The sequence below is a fragment of the Drosophila mauritiana genome, chromosome 2R, assembly GCF_004382145.1.
Source record: "Drosophila mauritiana strain mau12 chromosome 2R, ASM438214v1, whole genome shotgun sequence".
In the NCBI taxonomy this organism is placed as follows: domain Eukaryota; kingdom Metazoa; phylum Arthropoda; class Insecta; order Diptera; family Drosophilidae; genus Drosophila; species Drosophila mauritiana.
In genome coordinates this window covers 16,954,348-16,970,991 of record NC_046668.1, presented here as the reverse complement: position 1 = coordinate 16,970,991, position 16,644 = coordinate 16,954,348, and the positions used below count along the sequence as shown (strand labels likewise).

The following is a 16,644-nucleotide window of genomic DNA, read 5'->3' as shown; positions in this document are numbered from 1 at the left end:
TTTCAAAAATAACGATACAAATATTTATTGAAACGATGGATATTCTTACTTTCCTTAGAACTTCTGTGATTATTTATACAATAATTTATTTGTTGATAAAGCACAATAATATTACAATCCCAGCTTAAGAGTAAATACGATACTGAACAGAAAGGAAAGGAAAGGAATGGGTTGGGAAGTGTATTCCAGGGTCTACCACAGCTTGTCACTGAACACGATCTCCTTGAAGATGCAATCCTGCTTGGCGATGCTGACCATTGCCTTCTTCGACTTCATTGCATCCTGCACCTTCTCGCGCACCTCGGCCGCCTTCACATCGTTGCGAATGTAAAAGAGCCGTACCAGGTGGTCCTCGTTCAGGGACGGATAGCTGCCCAGCAAGGTGTGCAGGTCCAAGACGAGCAGTTCGATATCTGAGCTAAGCAGTGCCGATAGCGTGGATATAAGATCCAATGGAGAGTCGCTGAGGGAAATTTTCGGGGCGATTTTCTCAAAGAAGAGCTTAAACCGCTTGGCTTCGGTCTTGATTTTTCGCGTAATGGCATCGCACTCGGCCCGTGGCTTGGACAGTCGCTTGGATAGCAGGGCCCTGATGTACCGCTTGGCCAGCAGCTTCTGGGCCTCGTTGATGACCATTTCGAAGTTATTGGGTCGCAGGTGGTTATAGTCCTGGAAGTAATCGTCCAGCGTTACACAAATGGTGTCCACGGCAATGTTACTGGCCAGCCACTTGGCGGTGAATAAGTCGTTAAAGTGACACTCCATGTCCAGGAAGGCTTCCTCCAGCAAGTAACTGGCGGCATGAGCGCGGATCCGCTGGAATGTGGCAAGCAAACGTTCGAAATCCTCATAGTGCTCAGTACGCGACTTGGGCCAGTAGAGTTGTTTCATCTGCTGCGCGAGCTCAACCATTTGCTGACTGTTATTCACGATGGTGATGATGTAGTGAGTGAAGTATTTGATCTGATCCCGATTGCGGAAATGGTGTTCCTTCAGCTCGATTACGTTCTTTAGGTATGTCTGGCCAAAGATCTCCACCTGCTGAATGCTCATTACCAGCGCCTTGAACGTCAGTTCCTGATGAATTGTGTTGGTCACCTGCAGATGCTGGTCGATCATTTGGAATATGATGACAGGCGCTGAAGTGTGGTAGTACTCCTCATCCTGATCGGGCACCGTCTCAGTAAACCACTCCTGCTTCTCCGTTTCTGCGGCCTTGGTCATCCATTCTTGGAAGTTTCTCTGCATATTTTGCAGATACTCATCCTCCAGCGCTTTGAGATGTTCCGGACGCAGCAGAGTACCTATCTGTCGGTGTACATCCACATTTAGATCCGGATGGGACATCAGCTCCACGCCGGGATAGGTGTGTGTAACCCAAGCCATCATTGATACATATTCGTTGCCCTCCAAGCCAGAGCGCACAATGTTGTCAAGCTGGGAATTAGTTATAAATTAGTGTTATAAAAACATTGATTCATTTTAATGATTGACGATTACTCACATAGCTAGAAAGTCCTTCGTGATAGAACTTGACGTATTCGCCGAAAATGTCGTAGTGAGGCGGGAAACAGGGCACACAAAGGGACTTCACTACGCGCAGATCCTCCAGAATGATTTGGCGCAATATCTCCAGGTCTCGTACTAACCACATCTTGTTATCAGCGCGCTCCTCCAGCTTAGATCCCTCTATGCGTGTTACCACCGACTGCTGTAGCACGTCCATGATCATGCGTCGCCAAGCCTTTGGTCTTCCAGGCGGCAGGAATCCGGTGACCTTTTGCTGCTGCAGCGCAAACTGGTCGTTTTTCTCTTCCCGCTCTATGATGCGTAGGGCGGTAACGATGATGGTGGGCTTCTTCCGCAGAGTGTTTAGCGTACGGCTAAGAATGAGACGCAGCTTTTTCTCCAGCTCCTGGGACACGGTGTCCACTTTCTCGAAGTGCCGTTTTAGGGTGATCTTGTCGGACGCATGCTGCTTCGGCTGCTTGTGCAGCTCGTAGAGAAGATCATCCCGGGAGTTCTCCAGATCCGCCAGGCACTGGTGGGCATTGAGCAGTTTGTCGTCCTCGATTAGCGCCATCGTCTTTTGTACGCTGGCATCTACGTTGAAGATGTGCTTCAGATTCTCCATGGCGGTGGCGTACTGGGAGTGCTTTGTGTTTTCCTCCCGCACAACTTCCAAAGCGTCGTAGACCTCGGGAACGCCCCTCAGCAGGCGCTCCACCTCGTCCATCCGACGCCTTACCTCACGCACGTCCTGCATGCAGGTCTCCAACTGCTTCAGTCCCACCCTGACCCCGTCCAGCTGTCCTTGCATCCCGGTCTTGAGGAGCGCCTCCACGGAGGCCTTCTTCCGGGCGATACGATGGCGATATTGTTCCACCTTCTCAAGCTGGCCTGGTCGTTGCAGCATGTTCTGAATGTCCTTGAGCGCTGCCTGGCGAGCCTGCTCCTCCAGCTGCTGCAAATCCATCTTCAATTTATTTGGATCACTTTCGGTCTCTGTTTTGGTCAATCTTCGTCAGCAGTGGATGTGCTGGTGTGACCATATAGCAGTGCGGCTACAATCTCACTTCCAATAACTACAGTGGAACTTGACAATAAACTACACTTTTAAAATAATTATATTTCTATTGTTACTAAACATTTTTTTTATTCTTGAGGCTCAAACATTTATGAAGTTAGAGTATGTCTCTTAGTAAGCAAAAAAAAAAGGGAGTTTCCGACTTAAGCAAGGAGAACTGTACCTATCGATAAGTTTTCTTGTTTTTGGCTTATCGCCATCGAGAGCTTTGTTTATTATTTGCAGCCAAACTTTTGAACGTAAACAACGCCCTAAGCAAAACATGAGTACGGAAAAGGAGATTATTTTACAATTTGCTCCGTGGGAGTCCTTTGTGTCGCCCACTTTCTGGCACAAACTAGCGGAGCTTAAGCTAGACCACGATCGCCTGTCCGACTCGAAACGCTCCATTACTGGACACTACACAAACCGTAATGCAAGTGGATGCCTTTTGGAAGTGGACTACACGGCCTACAACAGGTGAGCTTAAATACGGCGAATTTGATGAAACCAGCGTTTGACCACCCACATTCCAGAACGGCACAGCCACCAAAATTCAGCCATTGCGCTATAGGCACCATCTACAATAAGAACACAATCGAAGAGTTCAAGGCCCTTGACAAATTACAACTGCTGGTCGATGAGGGCAAGGAACTGCTGGCTGATATGTGCAGTGGTGGTGCCTTGAGAGATCCCAGTCTATTGACCCGGTTCTTTGTTCTCTCCTTCGCCGATTTAAAGTGTCACAGCTACTACTATTGGTTCGCTTTTCCGTGCCCGCTTACGCCCACCTTAAAGCTTCAGGGCGCCGTCCAAAAACTGCGGGACTTAGCCAATAGTAGTAGCTATATAACGGCCCTAAAGGCCCTACCCACTGAGTCACAGAACTTCTTCATTCTGTATGCTAATGTGGAGAAGAATGTTGTCGAAGCACGTAGTTTAAGTTCTCTTGACGAAAAGGAAGTCGAGTTCTGTTATTTTGGGTTTGCCGATCCCAGCGAGTATGAGCATCCAGCTTGGATAATGCGAAACTATGCTGCCTTTCTGCTTCAGCAATGGTAGGTAGGAACATAATCTAATGATATCAGTACACACAATTGTCGGTCTATTACAGTCCATCTTTTGTTGGAAAACCACTAAAGTTTCTTGGCCTGCGACAAAATCAACAAATGAACATTGATGACAGCCTTGTATGGCAGGTGATTCAGACCGAAGCATGCGATCTTAGCCAAAGTGAAGATATTAAGTTCGTGGGCTGGGAGCTAAATAAAAATGGCAAAATGGGGCCAAGAATGGTGTGCATGAGGGACAGCATGGATCCAGCCAAGTAAGCTAATAGCTATAGACTTAAATGATAAGAACTATCAGTTCACTGAGGTGTGTCCTTAGTGTTAGATATCACGACAGTTGAAAGTAACTTGTTTATTTTTTATAACTTAACACTGTTTTTTTTTTAGACTCGCTGAGAACTCTGTAAACCTCAACCTGAAACTAATGAAGTGGCGTCTAGTTCCCGATCTCAATCTTGAAATCGTCGCCCAAACAAAATGCCTGCTTTTTGGAGCTGGTACTTTAGGTTGCGCTGTAGCTAGAAATCTGCTGGTGTGTTCTTATTCGAAACCATTTAACTGGCCTGATAACTAATTTTTTAATTTGTAGTCCTGGGGATTTAAGCACATAAGCCTTTTGGACAGCGGTAAGGTTGGGTTCTCTAATCCAGTGCGGCAGAATCTCTATACGCATGCAGATGCTGTGGCGGGCAATCGGATGAAGGCTACTACAGCTGCCCAGAGATTGAAGGATATCAATCCGTCTGCGGAAACGGCGGGTTATGTGCTGGAGATTCCTATGCCTGGACATACTATAGGTGAATCGCTTGTAGCCCAGACGAAGGAACATTTGGAGGTTATCGAAAAGCTTGTGCAGGACCATGATGTCATCTTTTTGCTCACTGATTCGCGCGAAAGCCGTTGGCTGCCCACCCTGCTAGGAGCGGCAAAGGAAAAAGTAGGAACAATCATATCACCTTTCAGAAGAGATGTACCTAATATTTTCTCCTTTTAGATTGTCATCAATGCAGCATTGGGCTTTGATAGTTATCTGGTAATGCGACATGGCACTACGCGTAAGGAGGCAGGCGATGATGGCCAAGAAATCGAAGGACTTAAGTGCATTAATGGCGATCAATTAGGTTGCTACTTTTGTAACGATGTTACGGCCCCCGGAAATGTAAGTCCCATTTTTTGTATAGTTAAAGATAGCATTTGTATTTTCAGACTTCATTAGTTGGGTTAAAATGGATACTAAACACATTCGTAATCATGGCGGGAATATTTTTCGAAGCCAGCGCACGTGGGATCCCCCGTCTGCAGGTGATCCACACCAGTTATCTGCACTACCAGGCCATTTATGCTGGTCACCTTGAAACCCACTAGATTCATCATGGCATTGGGTGTGCGCCAGGTGTAGCTGAAGAAGTTATAACCGTCGACGGCAGTCAAAACCTCGCGTTCCGTAAACGCAAGCGCCAGCTTAAATTGCTGATTAAAGACGAAGGGAAAGCCTCCATGACGCTCCTCGGTGCCGAAACTGTAAAAAGAATTAGTTAACGCCCAATGAGGTACGGCATTATAAAGTTAACTTACTCAAAATTTTTGTTCATGGAATTGCGCACTACTGCCTTCTCATCGAAACGCACACTGAAGTGTAGCTCCTCGCGCTTGGTATCCGAGTCCATGAACTTGATTATGAACTGTCCCTTTTTGTTCTCGAAGCACCGCGCTGTTAGGACGATCACATGACCCGGACTAAACAAAATTGGCTGATCGTTACTGAACGCCTTAAAGTAGTCCGAGGCGTGAACGGCTGGCCAAGGATTGGGAAACACAGTGCGATGATCGACCTGCTTAATGACTTGGATCTGATCACGGATCTCCAGAGCACGAATTGCTGCCAACGGCATGCGGTAGCGGAATCTGCAGAACTCTCGGCTATTTATCGATATGGCAAAGCTGTCCTCGCAACAAAGGATGTAGACCAAAAAGAACTCGCCACTGACAATAGGATTGGGCAGGGTGTTGGGGTCCAGGACATGAGTTTCCTCCTCGCCCCAGGCGCCGTTTATCCGGGAATTTCGAACGATCACATCGTTGCGAAAATAGCATGAGAAGCGTAGCCCAATATCCGCGTTCGGATCGACCGTGCTCTTGGCCGTGCAGAGGTTAATGTGGAACCTAACCGAACCAAATGATCATAATCGATTAGTCACGTACTGATAAGAAGCCCAATTTGACAAGTAATTGGTCAGAAAACGGAACAGCGGTCTTACACTAATGCCGGACAACGCTTACCTGGCTGCTCCATCGATGGTCTTGGCCACGACCTCCAGAACATGACCAAACTCCAGCGGATGCGATAGATTGCCAGCGAATTCGGTCAACATGATTCCTTCCTGCAATTACCAATTGAACTAGCTATCGCCTTTGAACTGAACAAGCAAGCAGAAAATGTATTTTATAGTGCCGTGGGAGAGTCCGGAGTTCTCCGGCTCTCCCGAACGCCAAAACTTTATCTAATCAGTGGTGGGCGGAGCGGCGAGTTGCTCAAGTAACCGATACAAAAGCCGAAGTTTCTATACTTTGTGTATTTGGTTTTTAAGAGCTGCTATTTGTTTTGTTCTCGCCCGAAGGCGTCATCTTTGTTTGCACGGAGCATGTGTTTGTGGACACTGAAAAGCTTTCAAAAGCTCGTGATCGTACTACTGCACCGGCGTCGAATGTGCTCCAAATCACACTGAAAAAAACTCTGTATAAGCTTTGACAAAAAAGTCTCTTATAGACGCGCTTTATAAACATGTACGTACAAATTTGGATACAGATACTCATTGCATTTCGTTTTATTCCATTTTTAGTCGCTCAAAGACCGCACGTTGGATCAACAGTGCACCGTGACACGACCCGGAGTATCCAACATTGCGGCCAGCTATGCGGTGGAATTGTTGGTGGCTTTGCTGCAGCATCCTCGAAAGGAGCTTGCACCCGCCTACTACGCACAGAGTGCTCGTGGCAAGTCGGAGAAGGCGGAAGAAAAGGTGCCGGAGGGTCTGCTGGGAATTTTGCCTCACTCCATCCGCGGAATGCTGTGCAACTACGAGAATATCTTGCCCGCTACCCAAAAGTTTGCGCAGTGTATAGCCTGTTCAGTGGTAAGCAGTGTCTATCTTTTAATATCATTTCCAAAATTGTTAAATACTTTTTTAAAATATAATAGGCCGTCCTAAATCAATATAAAAAAGAGGGTCATGCTTTCCTCTTTAAAACTTTTGAAACCGCCAAGTATCTGGAGGATTTGACTGGTATCTCCGAATTTAAGCGGTTAAACAGCGAGGTTTGTTTATTTTTTGTGTTTATTCTAAATGAGATAATTAAAAAATTTAAATTATTTTGAACAGATTATCGATTTTGATGATGAAGAATTCGACATGTCCGATAGCGACGAAGATTAGGCGCCAAGTTTTGTCTTCAAAGCAAAAATCTTATATATTCAGCTTATTGTGGCTTTAATTTTCTGCAGCATTTAGAGTTCAATGTCTATACCAAAAATGTGTGTACTTTAATGTTTTTATTTTATCTAGTCATTAAGCAAATTGTGAATCATCCAAATGAAATTGATGTGAAAAATAAGCATAAGAAAAGTGTGAATTTACCATTGAAAATTGTAATTATAAAAGTGTGAATCTACTATTGGAAATTGTAATAATAAAATTGCTTAAGTACGGGAACAAATGTATTTCCGTCAATTTACAAGTCGCAGCCTTTAACCTTTGTTTGTTTGTACAAAACGTGTTTCTGCTGATAAGAGCACTCATTTATAGGCGAAAATATTGTTCTGATCTGAGAATTCCCATTTTTGTGGTTGACAAATACCAAAATATTGTTTTCAATTCCGGATCGGTCATTGAATTTGTTATTAGCTGCATTATTCAAGGCGAAAACACGCAAACAAAGATGAATGTTCGTATAAAATGGTTTTGGGAATATGCAAATGATTTACATAGTGGGCCAGGTATGCGAAAAGAATAGTTCAAAGTTGAATAAACCTGGTTAGAAAGCCGCGAACCCATCGCATATGTTAATTTGGCGATGATATCTGGGTAAAAATAGATGACATCCTAGAAATACGCTCACAGTTGTTATAATTTAAAGAAATATGTAAAGTTAAAATTATATTTTTAGTCAAGGAATATAAAATGTTTGACATTTTCATTAAATGGTTTTAATAAAAATTTACCACTCTAATATATGAAAATGGTTTTAGGTGTTTTGAGCTGAACAAATATTGGCAACCAGTACTTGACACACAATTCGTGTGCGTTTCAGCCTTTCATCATTTTGACCCCAGGCCAAAATGGAGCTAGAGAATCCCATCCACTAGCTAAGAAAAAAAGGCTCCCGGCCATTTCTCTTGGCCAGAAAAGCAAACAAGAAAGAAGATCGGCCGAGAAAGAAGAAAAAAAACGGCACGACTCCATAATTAATAGTTGGATTGGGGGAGAAATGTATTGAAATATATCTGGCCGCTCAACCTCGGATCGACATGGCGGTGGTGGTAGTGGTGGTAGCATAAATTTCGGGCCTGGCCAACTGAGCAAACAACAACAAGCCAAGTTGGAGCGCGTGAAGCCGCTTTGAGTTTGGCTCGCCGTCCCAAAAAGCGCTCAAAATGCCATTCGAGCTGCGATGCCTCTGCCAGCGTCGCTTTTTGTCACTCGAATTGCGTTTTGAGTGGTTAACCGGGGTTTGCTGGCCAAGATCTTCATAAATTGGTGAAAGATACCCAAAACGGGCACATAAGCTCGGCGACGCGCATCCAAGTGGCAACTACCCAGTGAAAAGTCAAAAAAGTGCAATACCAAGTCCTGAAATCAAAAGTGTTTTTAAAAAGTGAATTTCAAGTTCAAAAAATATTATTCAGTTGCCATAGCTAATAGAGAAATTCCAACAATTCAAACAAAATGGTAAGTCCTTAATCCTTCAAATCACTTTCCTGTACGAAAATCAGAAAATCAAACTTTAATTGTAGTTTGTTGAACTGTTTCGAAAATTGGCAGCGACTTTTCACCAATTTTCCAAGCTATTTGTTCGCATTATATTTACACAAATGGCAGTTCGCAGCTTTTAGTTTTTGCTATGACTTTGCTATTGGCCTTAACCTGTTGCGAAAGTTGGCTGCCAGCTTGGCAGTTTATGCTTTTTGGCCATTGCAAAACATTTTTCAAATACCAAAACAAAATACCTTCATGTGGCAGCAAGGGGAAAAGATTTAACAACACTGCATGTGAATCGTAAAAAAGCTATTACTTTTAATCCAAGTTGACACTCAAGTTGAAGTGTTTTCTTTATTTCGAGTTTTCACCTGAAGTTATATAATTCATTTATGAGTTTAATTCATATCGTGTTAGGAGAAACAATGACAGAACCCTTTTTTTTTCTTTGTTCAGTATTTAATGGAGAAAATAAGGTCAGTGTGTTAGTCACTAATTTACTTCCTGAGTAACAAAGACTCAATTTTTGCTGACAAATGGCAGGCAATTAAGAGAAATCTGCAACGAACCTGAAGGTAGGCAATCATTTTTCGGAACAAAAAGTATCTTGAAGTGTTTCGGTTAACCGTTAACCATATTCCAAAACTAGAGAAAGTCACGGTTCTTTTTTTCAATGAATTTGAGGGAAAATCCCTGCTGGTAAGGCCCGTAGATCTTGAAAGCAAATGCGTCAGCATCCAGATTCAACCAGCTATCAGTTATCAATTGGTATATTAGCGTATCAGTGACCATGCCCGTATCGCCCAAATATTTTTTTTGTTTCGGCTCCAGAATATATTGTGGAATAAATTTGTTTTTTATTTGCCAAACGATCCCATTAGATCGCCGTTAACCTCTTGTCACAAATTCAGGCACATCTGTTGAGCCCCTCCTGGCAACATTCGATCTATCATCTACTTAGAAATACGTGTATATAGCCTAGCCGAGGGTATTGGCAAAATCTGCTATTGATAAGTTGGATGGACGGTTATCGCCGGCGACTTCTTGTTTTTGTTATTGCTTTGGACTTGCGCCTCCGATTTACGTCCGATCCGAGCTGATTATGCAGCCTGGACAGGAGAGCGAAATCTCCAGAATTCAGTTCGAATTTTGCGATCCGAGGTGGAGCGTGTGTGTCAGACGAAACAATTCAATCATTCGCAACAGCAACGAATCGGAATATTCATATATATATATATACCAATAGCCATTATCAGCGATCATCGACTTTACAACGTAATTCATCTAAATCAATTGAGCAGTGATCTTTGTAGACTTTATAGGTAGTTTTCCACGCCCTTCAGCCTCAACTGATGCACCACCACTCTAACTTCCGCTTCCCTTTTCGCAACCTAGGTCAATCAGAGCAAGCCCAAAATGGCCCTGTCCAAGATCGACTCCGAGATCGAGCAGGTTGACCAGGAGAAGTACCTGCGTCAGGCCACTAGCTACTATCAGGCGCTGGAGAAACCCCTGAAATACGGACCGGAGGTGAATTCCCTATCGGACTTGGTGGCCGCCCTTCACCGGGAATTCGAGTCCAACTATGTTAACATCGAGATGGTGAATCACCTTATGCTCAGCTACAAGTCCAATCCGCGGGAGTGGCGCAAATATGCCAAGTTCGATCGTTACACCTACACGCGGAATCTCGTGGATGCTGGCAATGGAAAGTTCAATCTGCTGATTCTGTGCTGGGGCGAAGGACACGGCTCCTCGGTGCACGACCATGCCGATTCCCATTGCTTCATGAAGATGCTAAAGGGAGATCTGCGCGAGAAGCGCTATGAGTATCCCAATAGATCTGCCAGGGACAACGGCCGGTCCCATCATCCCGATGGCGAGATCGATAGCCGAGAGCTGGTGGAGATTGGGGAGACACCAATCGCCGTCAATGATGTGGCCTATATAAATGGTGAGGAAACTATAAACTTGAAAAATTGGGTATTCCTATACTTACTTTTTTTTTCGTTTTGTTATCCATAGACAATCTGGGCCTGCACCGCGTGGAGAACCCCAGCCATTCGGACACCTCCGTCTCCCTTCACCTTTACTGTCCACCCTTCGACGCGTGCTCCGTATTCCAGGACAACCTGAAGAAGACCACAGCCAAGGTCACCTTCTGGAGCAAGTACGGCGTGAGGACGAAGCAGAACGAGCAGTAGATCCATCATCCTCCAAAATATAGCCTCTCGTATTGTTGCATATTACTAAGAATCTTTATTACTAGATATTTAATGAGCTAGGGCCTAAAAAGATCCGGGAGCTGAGCTATCAGCAAGGGCCACGTTGGCGCTGATAAGTTCTCATTCCATTCCATTGGCTATCCCGGATCACAGTTGCGATTAGTGTACTTTAAGTGTTAGATGTACCAAAAATATTCAATAAATAAGTGAACCATTGACAACTGCTTGGACGTGCTTTTTAATGCCACCAGATCCTGATTGCATCCCCGTTAGGCATCCATGTTGCGTGATCTTTTCGGCGGACCCCTGTCCAGAGTTTGCTTGATCGACTTGAGCAGACCAGGTATCAGGTTTATGTGTTTGTCCACACAGTTGCTCGTGCAACTCTCAAACATGTGTTGGGATCGGGACATGTCCCGGTCACTCGGATTGCTCGGCAGTTGGGACCGCGCATCGCTGTTGCAATCCTGCGGATTGGCAATCGTATTAAAGAAAGGATATCTCACTGCAATATCAAGCAATACAAAGCATTTATAATTTGAGTTTAAGCTCCTACCCTGACGCAGTTTTGAAGTCGATTCTGGAACTGGCCCAGCTCGTGCTGCAGGAAATCCTGGGCATCCATCAGCGGGCCGGCGCACTTCTCGATGCAGTTCTGTACGCTCTCCAGCGTCCCACGATCATCGTCGCAGCAGCGGGCGGCACAGCGGTGCATCGTAGACTTGGAAAAATCGTTCTTACCGGAAATGCATAGTAGGCAAGTGGAGGCCACACACTCACCTGCATTCTGCGCAAGTGGGTGCGGTACATGTCCTCGATCATGTCGCTGATGGCGCCCTCCAAGCGCTTTTTCTGTTGCTCCACCATTTCAATTTAAAATTTGAACAATTTCGAAAGAACAAAACTAAATGTTGAATTGACAGTTTTCGGTGTACAAAGTATGTTTATTTTTTTAACTGATGGCAAAACATGACATTCTTCCAAAGATTGTTAGCTCAACAGTTAGTGGTTGCTACTTAAGACTTTCAACAATTAATAAGGTAATTTTTGTTCTGTATTCTTAAAAGCAAAATTTGAAATGACTCCAGATGTGGGACTCATTGCACGGTTATAAAATAAACGAATTCAACAACTAATTATGATGTAAATGCAGGTTGAGCTAGACTTGGGGAATGCTCTCGGGTCCCTTGGAGAGCACAGCCTTCATGGTCTTCATCATGCCGGGAATGAGGCCCACATGCTTGTCCACACACTGGATAGCACAGCGCTCGAATTGGTCAGTGTACTTGGCTATCTGATCCTCATTGGGATTGGGCGGCATTTTCACCTTCACATCGTCGTTGCATTGCTGCGAAAGTGGAGCATGTGAAATATTCCTAGAGCCACCAGTGCAACAAGTGGGTGCAATGGATACTAACCATGACGCAACGCTGCAGTCTGCCTTGGAACTCGCCCAATTCGTGTTGAACGTAGTTCTGTGCCCTCGTCATGGGCGCGGAGCATCGATCCACACATCTCTGGACACTGTCCACGCTGGAGGTTCCATCCTGGCAGCACTTGGCCGCACACAAATGCATCTCATTCTGGAATTTCGTGAAAAGCAAGTCAGTTTCGGGATATTCCCTAGAAGCGAACTCCACTTACCTGCATTTTGCGCAGGTGCGTCTTGTCCATGTCGTCGATCATCTCCGTCACCGCGGCCTCGATTTTTTGACGCTGTTGCTGGATCATCTTGCTTGTTTAATTGTAATTACTTACGTCTTACAACCGATTTCGTAATATCAAAATAAATGCCGGCAGCGTGTTTTTTGTACAATTCGATTAGTGATGAGCCGACGCAGCTGCTAATAATCGATTAGCAGTCTATCGGTACCACTCTTCTTCTTTGGTTTTCCACTAGGTTTTGGTTTTCTTGTGGATATTTTTAAGAAATATTAAATTAAAACCATGTCGCTGTTGCAAAAACTGATCAGGTCCGGTGTACCTATGGCTTCATTAACCTGTCGTTCCCGAATGCCAGTGGCCATTCGGCTTATCAGCGGGGACACAGAAAAACCGGCAGAGGGAGCTACTCCCGCAGTGAATACGGAAACGGCGGAGACTAGCAGCAGCAAGGGAGGATTCGCCCGTGCCTTCGACAAGTACACGGCACCAGCCACGCCACCACAGCTGCCGGAAGACAACCAGACCTTCGCCTCCCTGCTGCGCAACTCCAAGTTGATAGATGTGGGTATTCTATGAAAGTAATCCCATTGTTTATGTAATAACCTGTTGATTTCTGGAGCAGCTGGGCAACGCCGAGGGCAAGGTGGTCAGTGGCAAGATCTTTCATGTGGTGGGCGATGATCTCTACATAGACTTTGGCTGGAAGTTCCACTGCGTCTGCAGTCGTCCAACTCGCAATGCCAGGTGAGTTCAATACAATCTCCTGTCTCTTTATCCAATTAACCACTTCTCCTACTTCAGCGACTATGTGCGAGGAGCCCGTGTTCGACTGCGCATCAAGGATTTGGAGTTGTCCACCAAGTTCCTGGGTTCGTCCAAGGATATTACCATTCTGGAGGCAGATTGCCATTTGCTGGGACTTTTGTCCACACCCACCCGCCAGTCGACGGCCAAAACGCCGAAAATCGAAGATATCCTATAAATCCTTTATTAAAAACAAGGTTTGTTAAACGTTACGTCAAGTCTTCGTCCTCCTTGGTTGTGAACTGGAACACTTCGTAATGATGGTTGAGTTCCCGCACCGAATGCAGCTGGAATCTCGTGGCTAGAGCTCCGTTGTCAGAGTTCTTAACGAAAAATACTCTTTTCGCTCTGCTATGTACCAGGGCCATGGAGCACATGAGGCAGGGTTCCTGCAGCAGATAGATATCGTAGCCGGTGCACAGATAGGGTCCGAATTTGGCCAGGTTATCTGCTCCTTGATCTGCGTTCACTTCTTTACATTCTCTCGACTTTTCCGCTCCGAATGTCAGGTCTTTGTAGTCTTCATTGTTCATCAGGTAATCATAGTAGGCTTTAGGAATACCGCGCAGAGTGGTATCCTCCTTGGAATCTTCAGTAAATGTAACCTCCGTTTCTGTGGCGCCTCCCTCTTGACTGCGAGCCACAAAATCGACGAGCATCATGCAGCAGTGCTCGTGGGGCCTACAAACTTCGGTAGTTCCAGCAATGGACACTATGCTGGGTTGTCGCGGATCCACGCAGATGCCCACAGGCCGATTGTCATTGATATCACGCGAGAGTCTCACAAGCAATTGCCCGATCCTTTTGTGAAATGTGCGTTGTGCGGAGCTGAAGTTGCTGCCATTCCTCAGTGACTCCGAGTAGTGATTAGGGTGAAACTTGCAGGGCCAGTGCTTAAGGGTCTTCTCGTACTGCACCCGCAGTCGGGGCATCCGTTCCGGCACCTCCACCACCCGGACTCCCTGGCACAAAGCACGGAGCACGTGCTCCGAAAAGGCGAACTGTTCAAGGTGTTGTTCCAGGCTTTGAGACACTCCGATTTCTGAGCTGGGACATATGAGCACGCTGCGATCCTGGACGCGCTTTAGGTGCTGAAAGTGTGGCAATTTCTGTGAGAGCTCCTGGATGACCGCCTGGAGCTGCTGTTTCGTCTCCAACTCGCAACTGTGCGCCTTGATGAGCGCAATCTCTTCGTCGAACTCATCGGAGAGGATGGCCCGAATACCAGTGATGTCTTCATCCAGATTGGGTAATTTACGAGCACGTTTGTTTGGTGGCGCGGATATATCCATTATTTACTTAATTTTTCAATTAGAAGAATGCCAATTGGAATCGAATGAAATCGGTTATCGATAAGTGCGCTGAAACAGCTGTTTGGGTAATAAGCGCCAACTTTGAAAAATGTCTTCTATTTAAAATATATATTTGAAAATAATTTAGTGAAAGATAAAACCTTTAAAAGTCTTTAAAGCTATTTAGTTTGGGAGCTCATATCAAAAAGTGAAAGCTGTTTCAAATATTTTCTACATTTTATGTACATTCCGCAATACTTAATCTAATCAGGTTATTTCTGATCAATTGTCTTATTTGCATTATAAATCCTTACAACCAATATCTTTTTTGATGTCTACATGTAAGCAGTGCCCAGTTTGATAACCAAAGTTTAAATTCAAAATTCCAGTGAAATATGTGCTTGTGATTTCTAGTCAAAACTCAGAGGAAACAACGAAATGTGTCTGCGCTTGTTTTGCGGCTACTTGTCGCTCTACATTGGCTGCATCTTCATCGGCTTCACGGGGATGCTTCTAGCCTTAATGGTCTTTTCTGTGGGTCTATTCGAGATGATCAAGGGCAATCCGGAAACATTGCTTGTGGTTATGGCAATGGTCTTTGGCATTGTCCAAGCCCTAGCCAAAATTCTTCTTCTCCTCGGAACAATGTGGGTGAGTGAATACGTTTATCCCTAAATTTGTAAAGATATCCAATCGATGTTTTACAGGACATGTGCTGGGCTATGCTCTTGTCCTTCTTTATAGGTATTGCGGCCCTAGGGCTTCTCATCGCACTTGTGGTGCTCTTCTACATCCTCTTGTGGGACCCTCTGCACCTCCTTCTGGGCGCTTTTCTTAGCATACGTAAGTTAAAGAAAAGAAGTTTGGGATTTCGTAGATCTAAAAACAAAAAACGTAGAGTGCAACTTAATAGTACAAAAATTCTGTCCATATTCAAGTTAGATTTTTAATTCAAATAATATTTTCCCCTTATCCAGTCGAGATGTACTACGAATGGGTCATCATTTCAACCTGGTGGTGCTGTCGATCATGCACCCACGACTGCTAGGAGTTGCAGTTGGTTCCACTTGTTGCATGCATAGAAGATACAAACATACCATGTTGGAGATCGAACGTCTTGGAACGAGCATACTATACAACTCTCAGTGATCTTCGCATCGAATGAAATACTGTGAGCACGAGAGAGAGAACTTGTATTCGAATACCCCCATTATTTGTGTATGAGGCGACTTCGTGCTCGGGTCTTCCGACTTGAGTGTCTTTCAAGTAAGTCAGTTCACTCTGAGACGCGCGCTGGATATGTCGTTCCTGGAGCGCTCGAGCTGTTCCTGCGAATAAGCGTGTGTGTGCCAGTGTACCGCCCCCTACCCGTCACGGAAAAAAAATGAAATAAAAATATCGGCAGGAAAAATATCAAAAATTATATCTGAAAATACACAAGTGTATCTGCAAGTGCAGTCGTATCTGTGAGACGAGAGTGTTTTCCATTTGCCGCAATTAGAAGTAACGGTGCGAAGGTGATTTGCACGGGAGAAACTGGAAAATCAGCGAAGCGCGAGATACTTGTATCTGCAATTTGTGTGTTTTCGTTTTGTTTTCGGTTTCGCAAATAGCAAGTGAAGAGCCCATTACTTTAATTCAATCATCGATCGTTTGCAATCGTTTGTTGTGTGGCCCGCTTTTGGAGAATCCCCACAATTTGTTCTAAGCCCAAATAAAAGTAATAAAATAAAAGCCCCAACCCCAGAGACACAAGTCCGCGAGCCGGTTTAGTCATCCGAAAGTTCCGAGAACTGAGCGCAACTTTGAGATACATTCGCGTATTCTCATTCCGAATCGCTGGCCACCAGCTGTTGGCCACAATGCCTCCGTACCTGCTGGATATTTGCCTTACCCCGGAGCTTCGTAGACCGCGATAAGATATCGGCGACTAGTGGTGAATAAAGCCAGATACTCGTACTCGAAACTGCGAAAACGTCCATATACGAGAAACAGACGGAAAAGAAAATCGCACAGTTCGGTGCCAGTGTTTAAAGTTAAATCGAGCGC

At 45.0% G+C, this 16,644-nt stretch overlaps 9 protein-coding genes across 11 annotated transcripts; 4 read left to right on the top strand and 5 right to left on the bottom strand.

The window, feature by feature from the left end:
- Positions 1–72: 72 nt before the first annotated feature.
- LOC117136800 (exocyst complex component 3) lies at positions 73–2,573 on the bottom strand. Its single transcript, XM_033297863.1, has 2 exons — positions 1,505–2,573; positions 73–1,437 (listed from the first exon to the last, which is right to left on the bottom strand). Exons 1-2 carry the CDS (start codon positions 2,474–2,476, stop codon positions 193–195), a joined length of 2,217 nt encoding a protein of 738 aa, XP_033153754.1. The 5' UTR covers positions 2,477–2,573; the 3' UTR covers positions 73–192.
- A 205-nt stretch (positions 2,574–2,778) lies between these two features.
- On the top strand, positions 2,779–7,356 carry LOC117136801 (ubiquitin-like modifier-activating enzyme ATG7). Its single transcript, XM_033297865.1, has 9 exons — positions 2,779–3,046; positions 3,103–3,624; positions 3,681–3,893; positions 4,024–4,168; positions 4,226–4,573; positions 4,631–4,795; positions 6,477–6,770; positions 6,836–6,952; positions 7,017–7,356. Exons 1-9 carry the CDS (start codon positions 2,850–2,852, stop codon positions 7,068–7,070), a joined length of 2,055 nt encoding a protein of 684 aa, XP_033153756.1. The 5' UTR covers positions 2,779–2,849; the 3' UTR covers positions 7,071–7,356.
- On the bottom strand, positions 4,808–6,289 carry LOC117136804 (32 kDa beta-galactoside-binding lectin). Its single transcript, XM_033297869.1, has 3 exons — positions 5,917–6,289; positions 5,212–5,799; positions 4,808–5,155 (listed from the first exon to the last, which is right to left on the bottom strand). The coding sequence occupies exons 1-3, from the start codon at positions 6,006–6,008 to the stop codon at positions 4,870–4,872; spliced, it is 966 nt and encodes a 321-aa protein (XP_033153760.1). The 5' UTR covers positions 6,009–6,289; the 3' UTR covers positions 4,808–4,869.
- Positions 7,357–8,410: 1,054 nt separating the features above from the next.
- LOC117136833 (cysteine dioxygenase type 1) lies at positions 8,411–11,055 on the top strand. Of its 2 annotated transcripts, none has more exons than XM_033297912.1 (3): positions 8,411–8,582; positions 10,005–10,563; positions 10,635–11,055. In XM_033297912.1, the coding sequence occupies exons 1-3, from the start codon at positions 8,580–8,582 to the stop codon at positions 10,811–10,813; spliced, it is 741 nt and encodes a 246-aa protein (XP_033153803.1). In that variant the 5' UTR covers positions 8,411–8,579; the 3' UTR covers positions 10,814–11,055. The 2 variants fall into 2 exon arrangements, with proteins under 2 accessions (XP_033153803.1, XP_033153804.1); XM_033297913.1 differs by lacking the exon at positions 8,411–8,582 and adding an exon at positions 9,307–9,931.
- On the bottom strand, positions 11,042–11,712 carry LOC117136835 (protein FAM136A). The gene is made up of 3 exons (XM_033297916.1): positions 11,615–11,712; positions 11,391–11,555; positions 11,042–11,301 (listed from the first exon to the last, which is right to left on the bottom strand). The coding sequence occupies exons 1-3, from the start codon at positions 11,699–11,701 to the stop codon at positions 11,104–11,106; spliced, it is 450 nt and encodes a 149-aa protein (XP_033153807.1). The 5' UTR covers positions 11,702–11,712; the 3' UTR covers positions 11,042–11,103.
- A 38-nt stretch (positions 11,713–11,750) lies between these two features.
- Positions 11,751–12,668, bottom strand: LOC117136836 (protein FAM136A). The gene is made up of 3 exons (XM_033297917.1): positions 12,479–12,668; positions 12,253–12,417; positions 11,751–12,182 (listed from the first exon to the last, which is right to left on the bottom strand). Exons 1-3 carry the CDS (start codon positions 12,563–12,565, stop codon positions 11,994–11,996), a joined length of 441 nt encoding a protein of 146 aa, XP_033153808.1. The 5' UTR covers positions 12,566–12,668; the 3' UTR covers positions 11,751–11,993.
- A 35-nt stretch (positions 12,669–12,703) lies between these two features.
- Positions 12,704–13,515, top strand: LOC117136834 (28S ribosomal protein S28, mitochondrial). Its single transcript, XM_033297915.1, has 3 exons — positions 12,704–13,060; positions 13,122–13,243; positions 13,301–13,515. The coding sequence occupies exons 1-3, from the start codon at positions 12,782–12,784 to the stop codon at positions 13,479–13,481; spliced, it is 582 nt and encodes a 193-aa protein (XP_033153806.1). The 5' UTR covers positions 12,704–12,781; the 3' UTR covers positions 13,482–13,515.
- On the bottom strand, positions 13,465–14,633 carry LOC117136832 (probable inactive tRNA-specific adenosine deaminase-like protein 3). Its single transcript, XM_033297911.1, has one exon. The coding sequence runs from the start codon at positions 14,593–14,595 to the stop codon at positions 13,513–13,515; it is 1,083 nt and encodes a 360-aa protein (XP_033153802.1). The 5' UTR covers positions 14,596–14,633; the 3' UTR covers positions 13,465–13,512.
- Positions 14,634–14,912: 279 nt separating this feature from the next.
- Positions 14,913–16,610, top strand: LOC117135512. 2 transcript variants are annotated; one of them, XM_033295748.1, is made up of 3 exons: positions 14,920–15,246; positions 15,303–15,438; positions 15,573–16,610. In XM_033295748.1, exons 1-3 carry the CDS (start codon positions 15,034–15,036, stop codon positions 15,641–15,643), a joined length of 420 nt encoding a protein of 139 aa, XP_033151639.1. In that variant the 5' UTR covers positions 14,920–15,033; the 3' UTR covers positions 15,644–16,610. The 2 variants fall into 2 exon arrangements, with proteins under 2 accessions (XP_033151640.1, XP_033151639.1); XM_033295749.1 differs by lacking the exon at positions 15,573–16,610 and having other exon boundaries at positions 14,913–15,242; positions 15,303–15,394.
- Positions 16,611–16,644: the final 34 nt, after the last annotated feature.

Coding starts and splice junctions, on each gene's coding strand:
- LOC117136835 (XM_033297916.1), bottom strand. CDS start 11,701: ATGGTGGAGCAACAGAAAAAGCGCTTGGAGGGCGCCATCAGCGACATG. Junction 11,556..11,614: donor CCCACTTGCGCAGAATGCAG/GTGAGTGTGTGG, acceptor GATTTTTCCAAG/TCTACGATGCACCGCTGTGC. Junction 11,302..11,390: donor GACTTCAAAACTGCGTCAGG/GTAGGAGCTTAA, acceptor GCCAATCCGCAG/GATTGCAACAGCGATGCGCG.
- LOC117136832 (XM_033297911.1), bottom strand. CDS start 14,595: ATGGATATATCCGCGCCACCAAACAAACGTGCTCGTAAATTACCCAAT.
- LOC117135512 (XM_033295748.1), top strand. CDS start 15,034: ATGTGTCTGCGCTTGTTTTGCGGCTACTTGTCGCTCTACATTGGCTGC. Junction 15,247..15,302: donor TTCTCCTCGGAACAATGTGG/GTGAGTGAATAC, acceptor GATGTTTTACAG/GACATGTGCTGGGCTATGCT. Junction 15,439..15,572: donor GGGCGCTTTTCTTAGCATAC/GTAAGTTAAAGA, acceptor CCCCTTATCCAG/TCGAGATGTACTACGAATGG.
- LOC117136836 (XM_033297917.1), bottom strand. CDS start 12,565: ATGATCCAGCAACAGCGTCAAAAAATCGAGGCCGCGGTGACGGAGATG. Junction 12,418..12,478: donor CGCACCTGCGCAAAATGCAG/GTAAGTGGAGTT, acceptor ACGAAATTCCAG/AATGAGATGCATTTGTGTGC. Junction 12,183..12,252: donor GACTGCAGCGTTGCGTCATG/GTTAGTATCCAT, acceptor CCACTTTCGCAG/CAATGCAACGACGATGTGAA.
- LOC117136804 (XM_033297869.1), bottom strand. CDS start 6,008: ATGTTGACCGAATTCGCTGGCAATCTATCGCATCCGCTGGAGTTTGGT. Junction 5,800..5,916: donor ACCATCGATGGAGCAGCCAG/GTAAGCGTTGTC, acceptor TGGTTCGGTTAG/GTTCCACATTAACCTCTGCA. Junction 5,156..5,211: donor TCCATGAACAAAAATTTTGA/GTAAGTTAACTT, acceptor TTCTTTTTACAG/TTTCGGCACCGAGGAGCGTC.
- LOC117136834 (XM_033297915.1), top strand. CDS start 12,782: ATGTCGCTGTTGCAAAAACTGATCAGGTCCGGTGTACCTATGGCTTCA. Junction 13,061..13,121: donor GCAACTCCAAGTTGATAGAT/GTGGGTATTCTA, acceptor TTTCTGGAGCAG/CTGGGCAACGCCGAGGGCAA. Junction 13,244..13,300: donor CGTCCAACTCGCAATGCCAG/GTGAGTTCAATA, acceptor CTCCTACTTCAG/CGACTATGTGCGAGGAGCCC.
- LOC117136801 (XM_033297865.1), top strand. CDS start 2,850: ATGAGTACGGAAAAGGAGATTATTTTACAATTTGCTCCGTGGGAGTCC. Junction 3,625..3,680: donor GCCTTTCTGCTTCAGCAATG/GTAGGTAGGAAC, acceptor GGTCTATTACAG/TCCATCTTTTGTTGGAAAAC. Junction 4,169..4,225: donor CTGTAGCTAGAAATCTGCTG/GTGTGTTCTTAT, acceptor TTTAATTTGTAG/TCCTGGGGATTTAAGCACAT.
- LOC117136800 (XM_033297863.1), bottom strand. CDS start 2,476: ATGGATTTGCAGCAGCTGGAGGAGCAGGCTCGCCAGGCAGCGCTCAAG. Junction 1,438..1,504: donor ACGAAGGACTTTCTAGCTAT/GTGAGTAATCGT, acceptor ACTAATTCCCAG/CTTGACAACATTGTGCGCTC.
- LOC117136833 (XM_033297912.1), top strand. Junction 10,564..10,634: donor TGATGTGGCCTATATAAATG/GTGAGGAAACTA, acceptor TGTTATCCATAG/ACAATCTGGGCCTGCACCGC.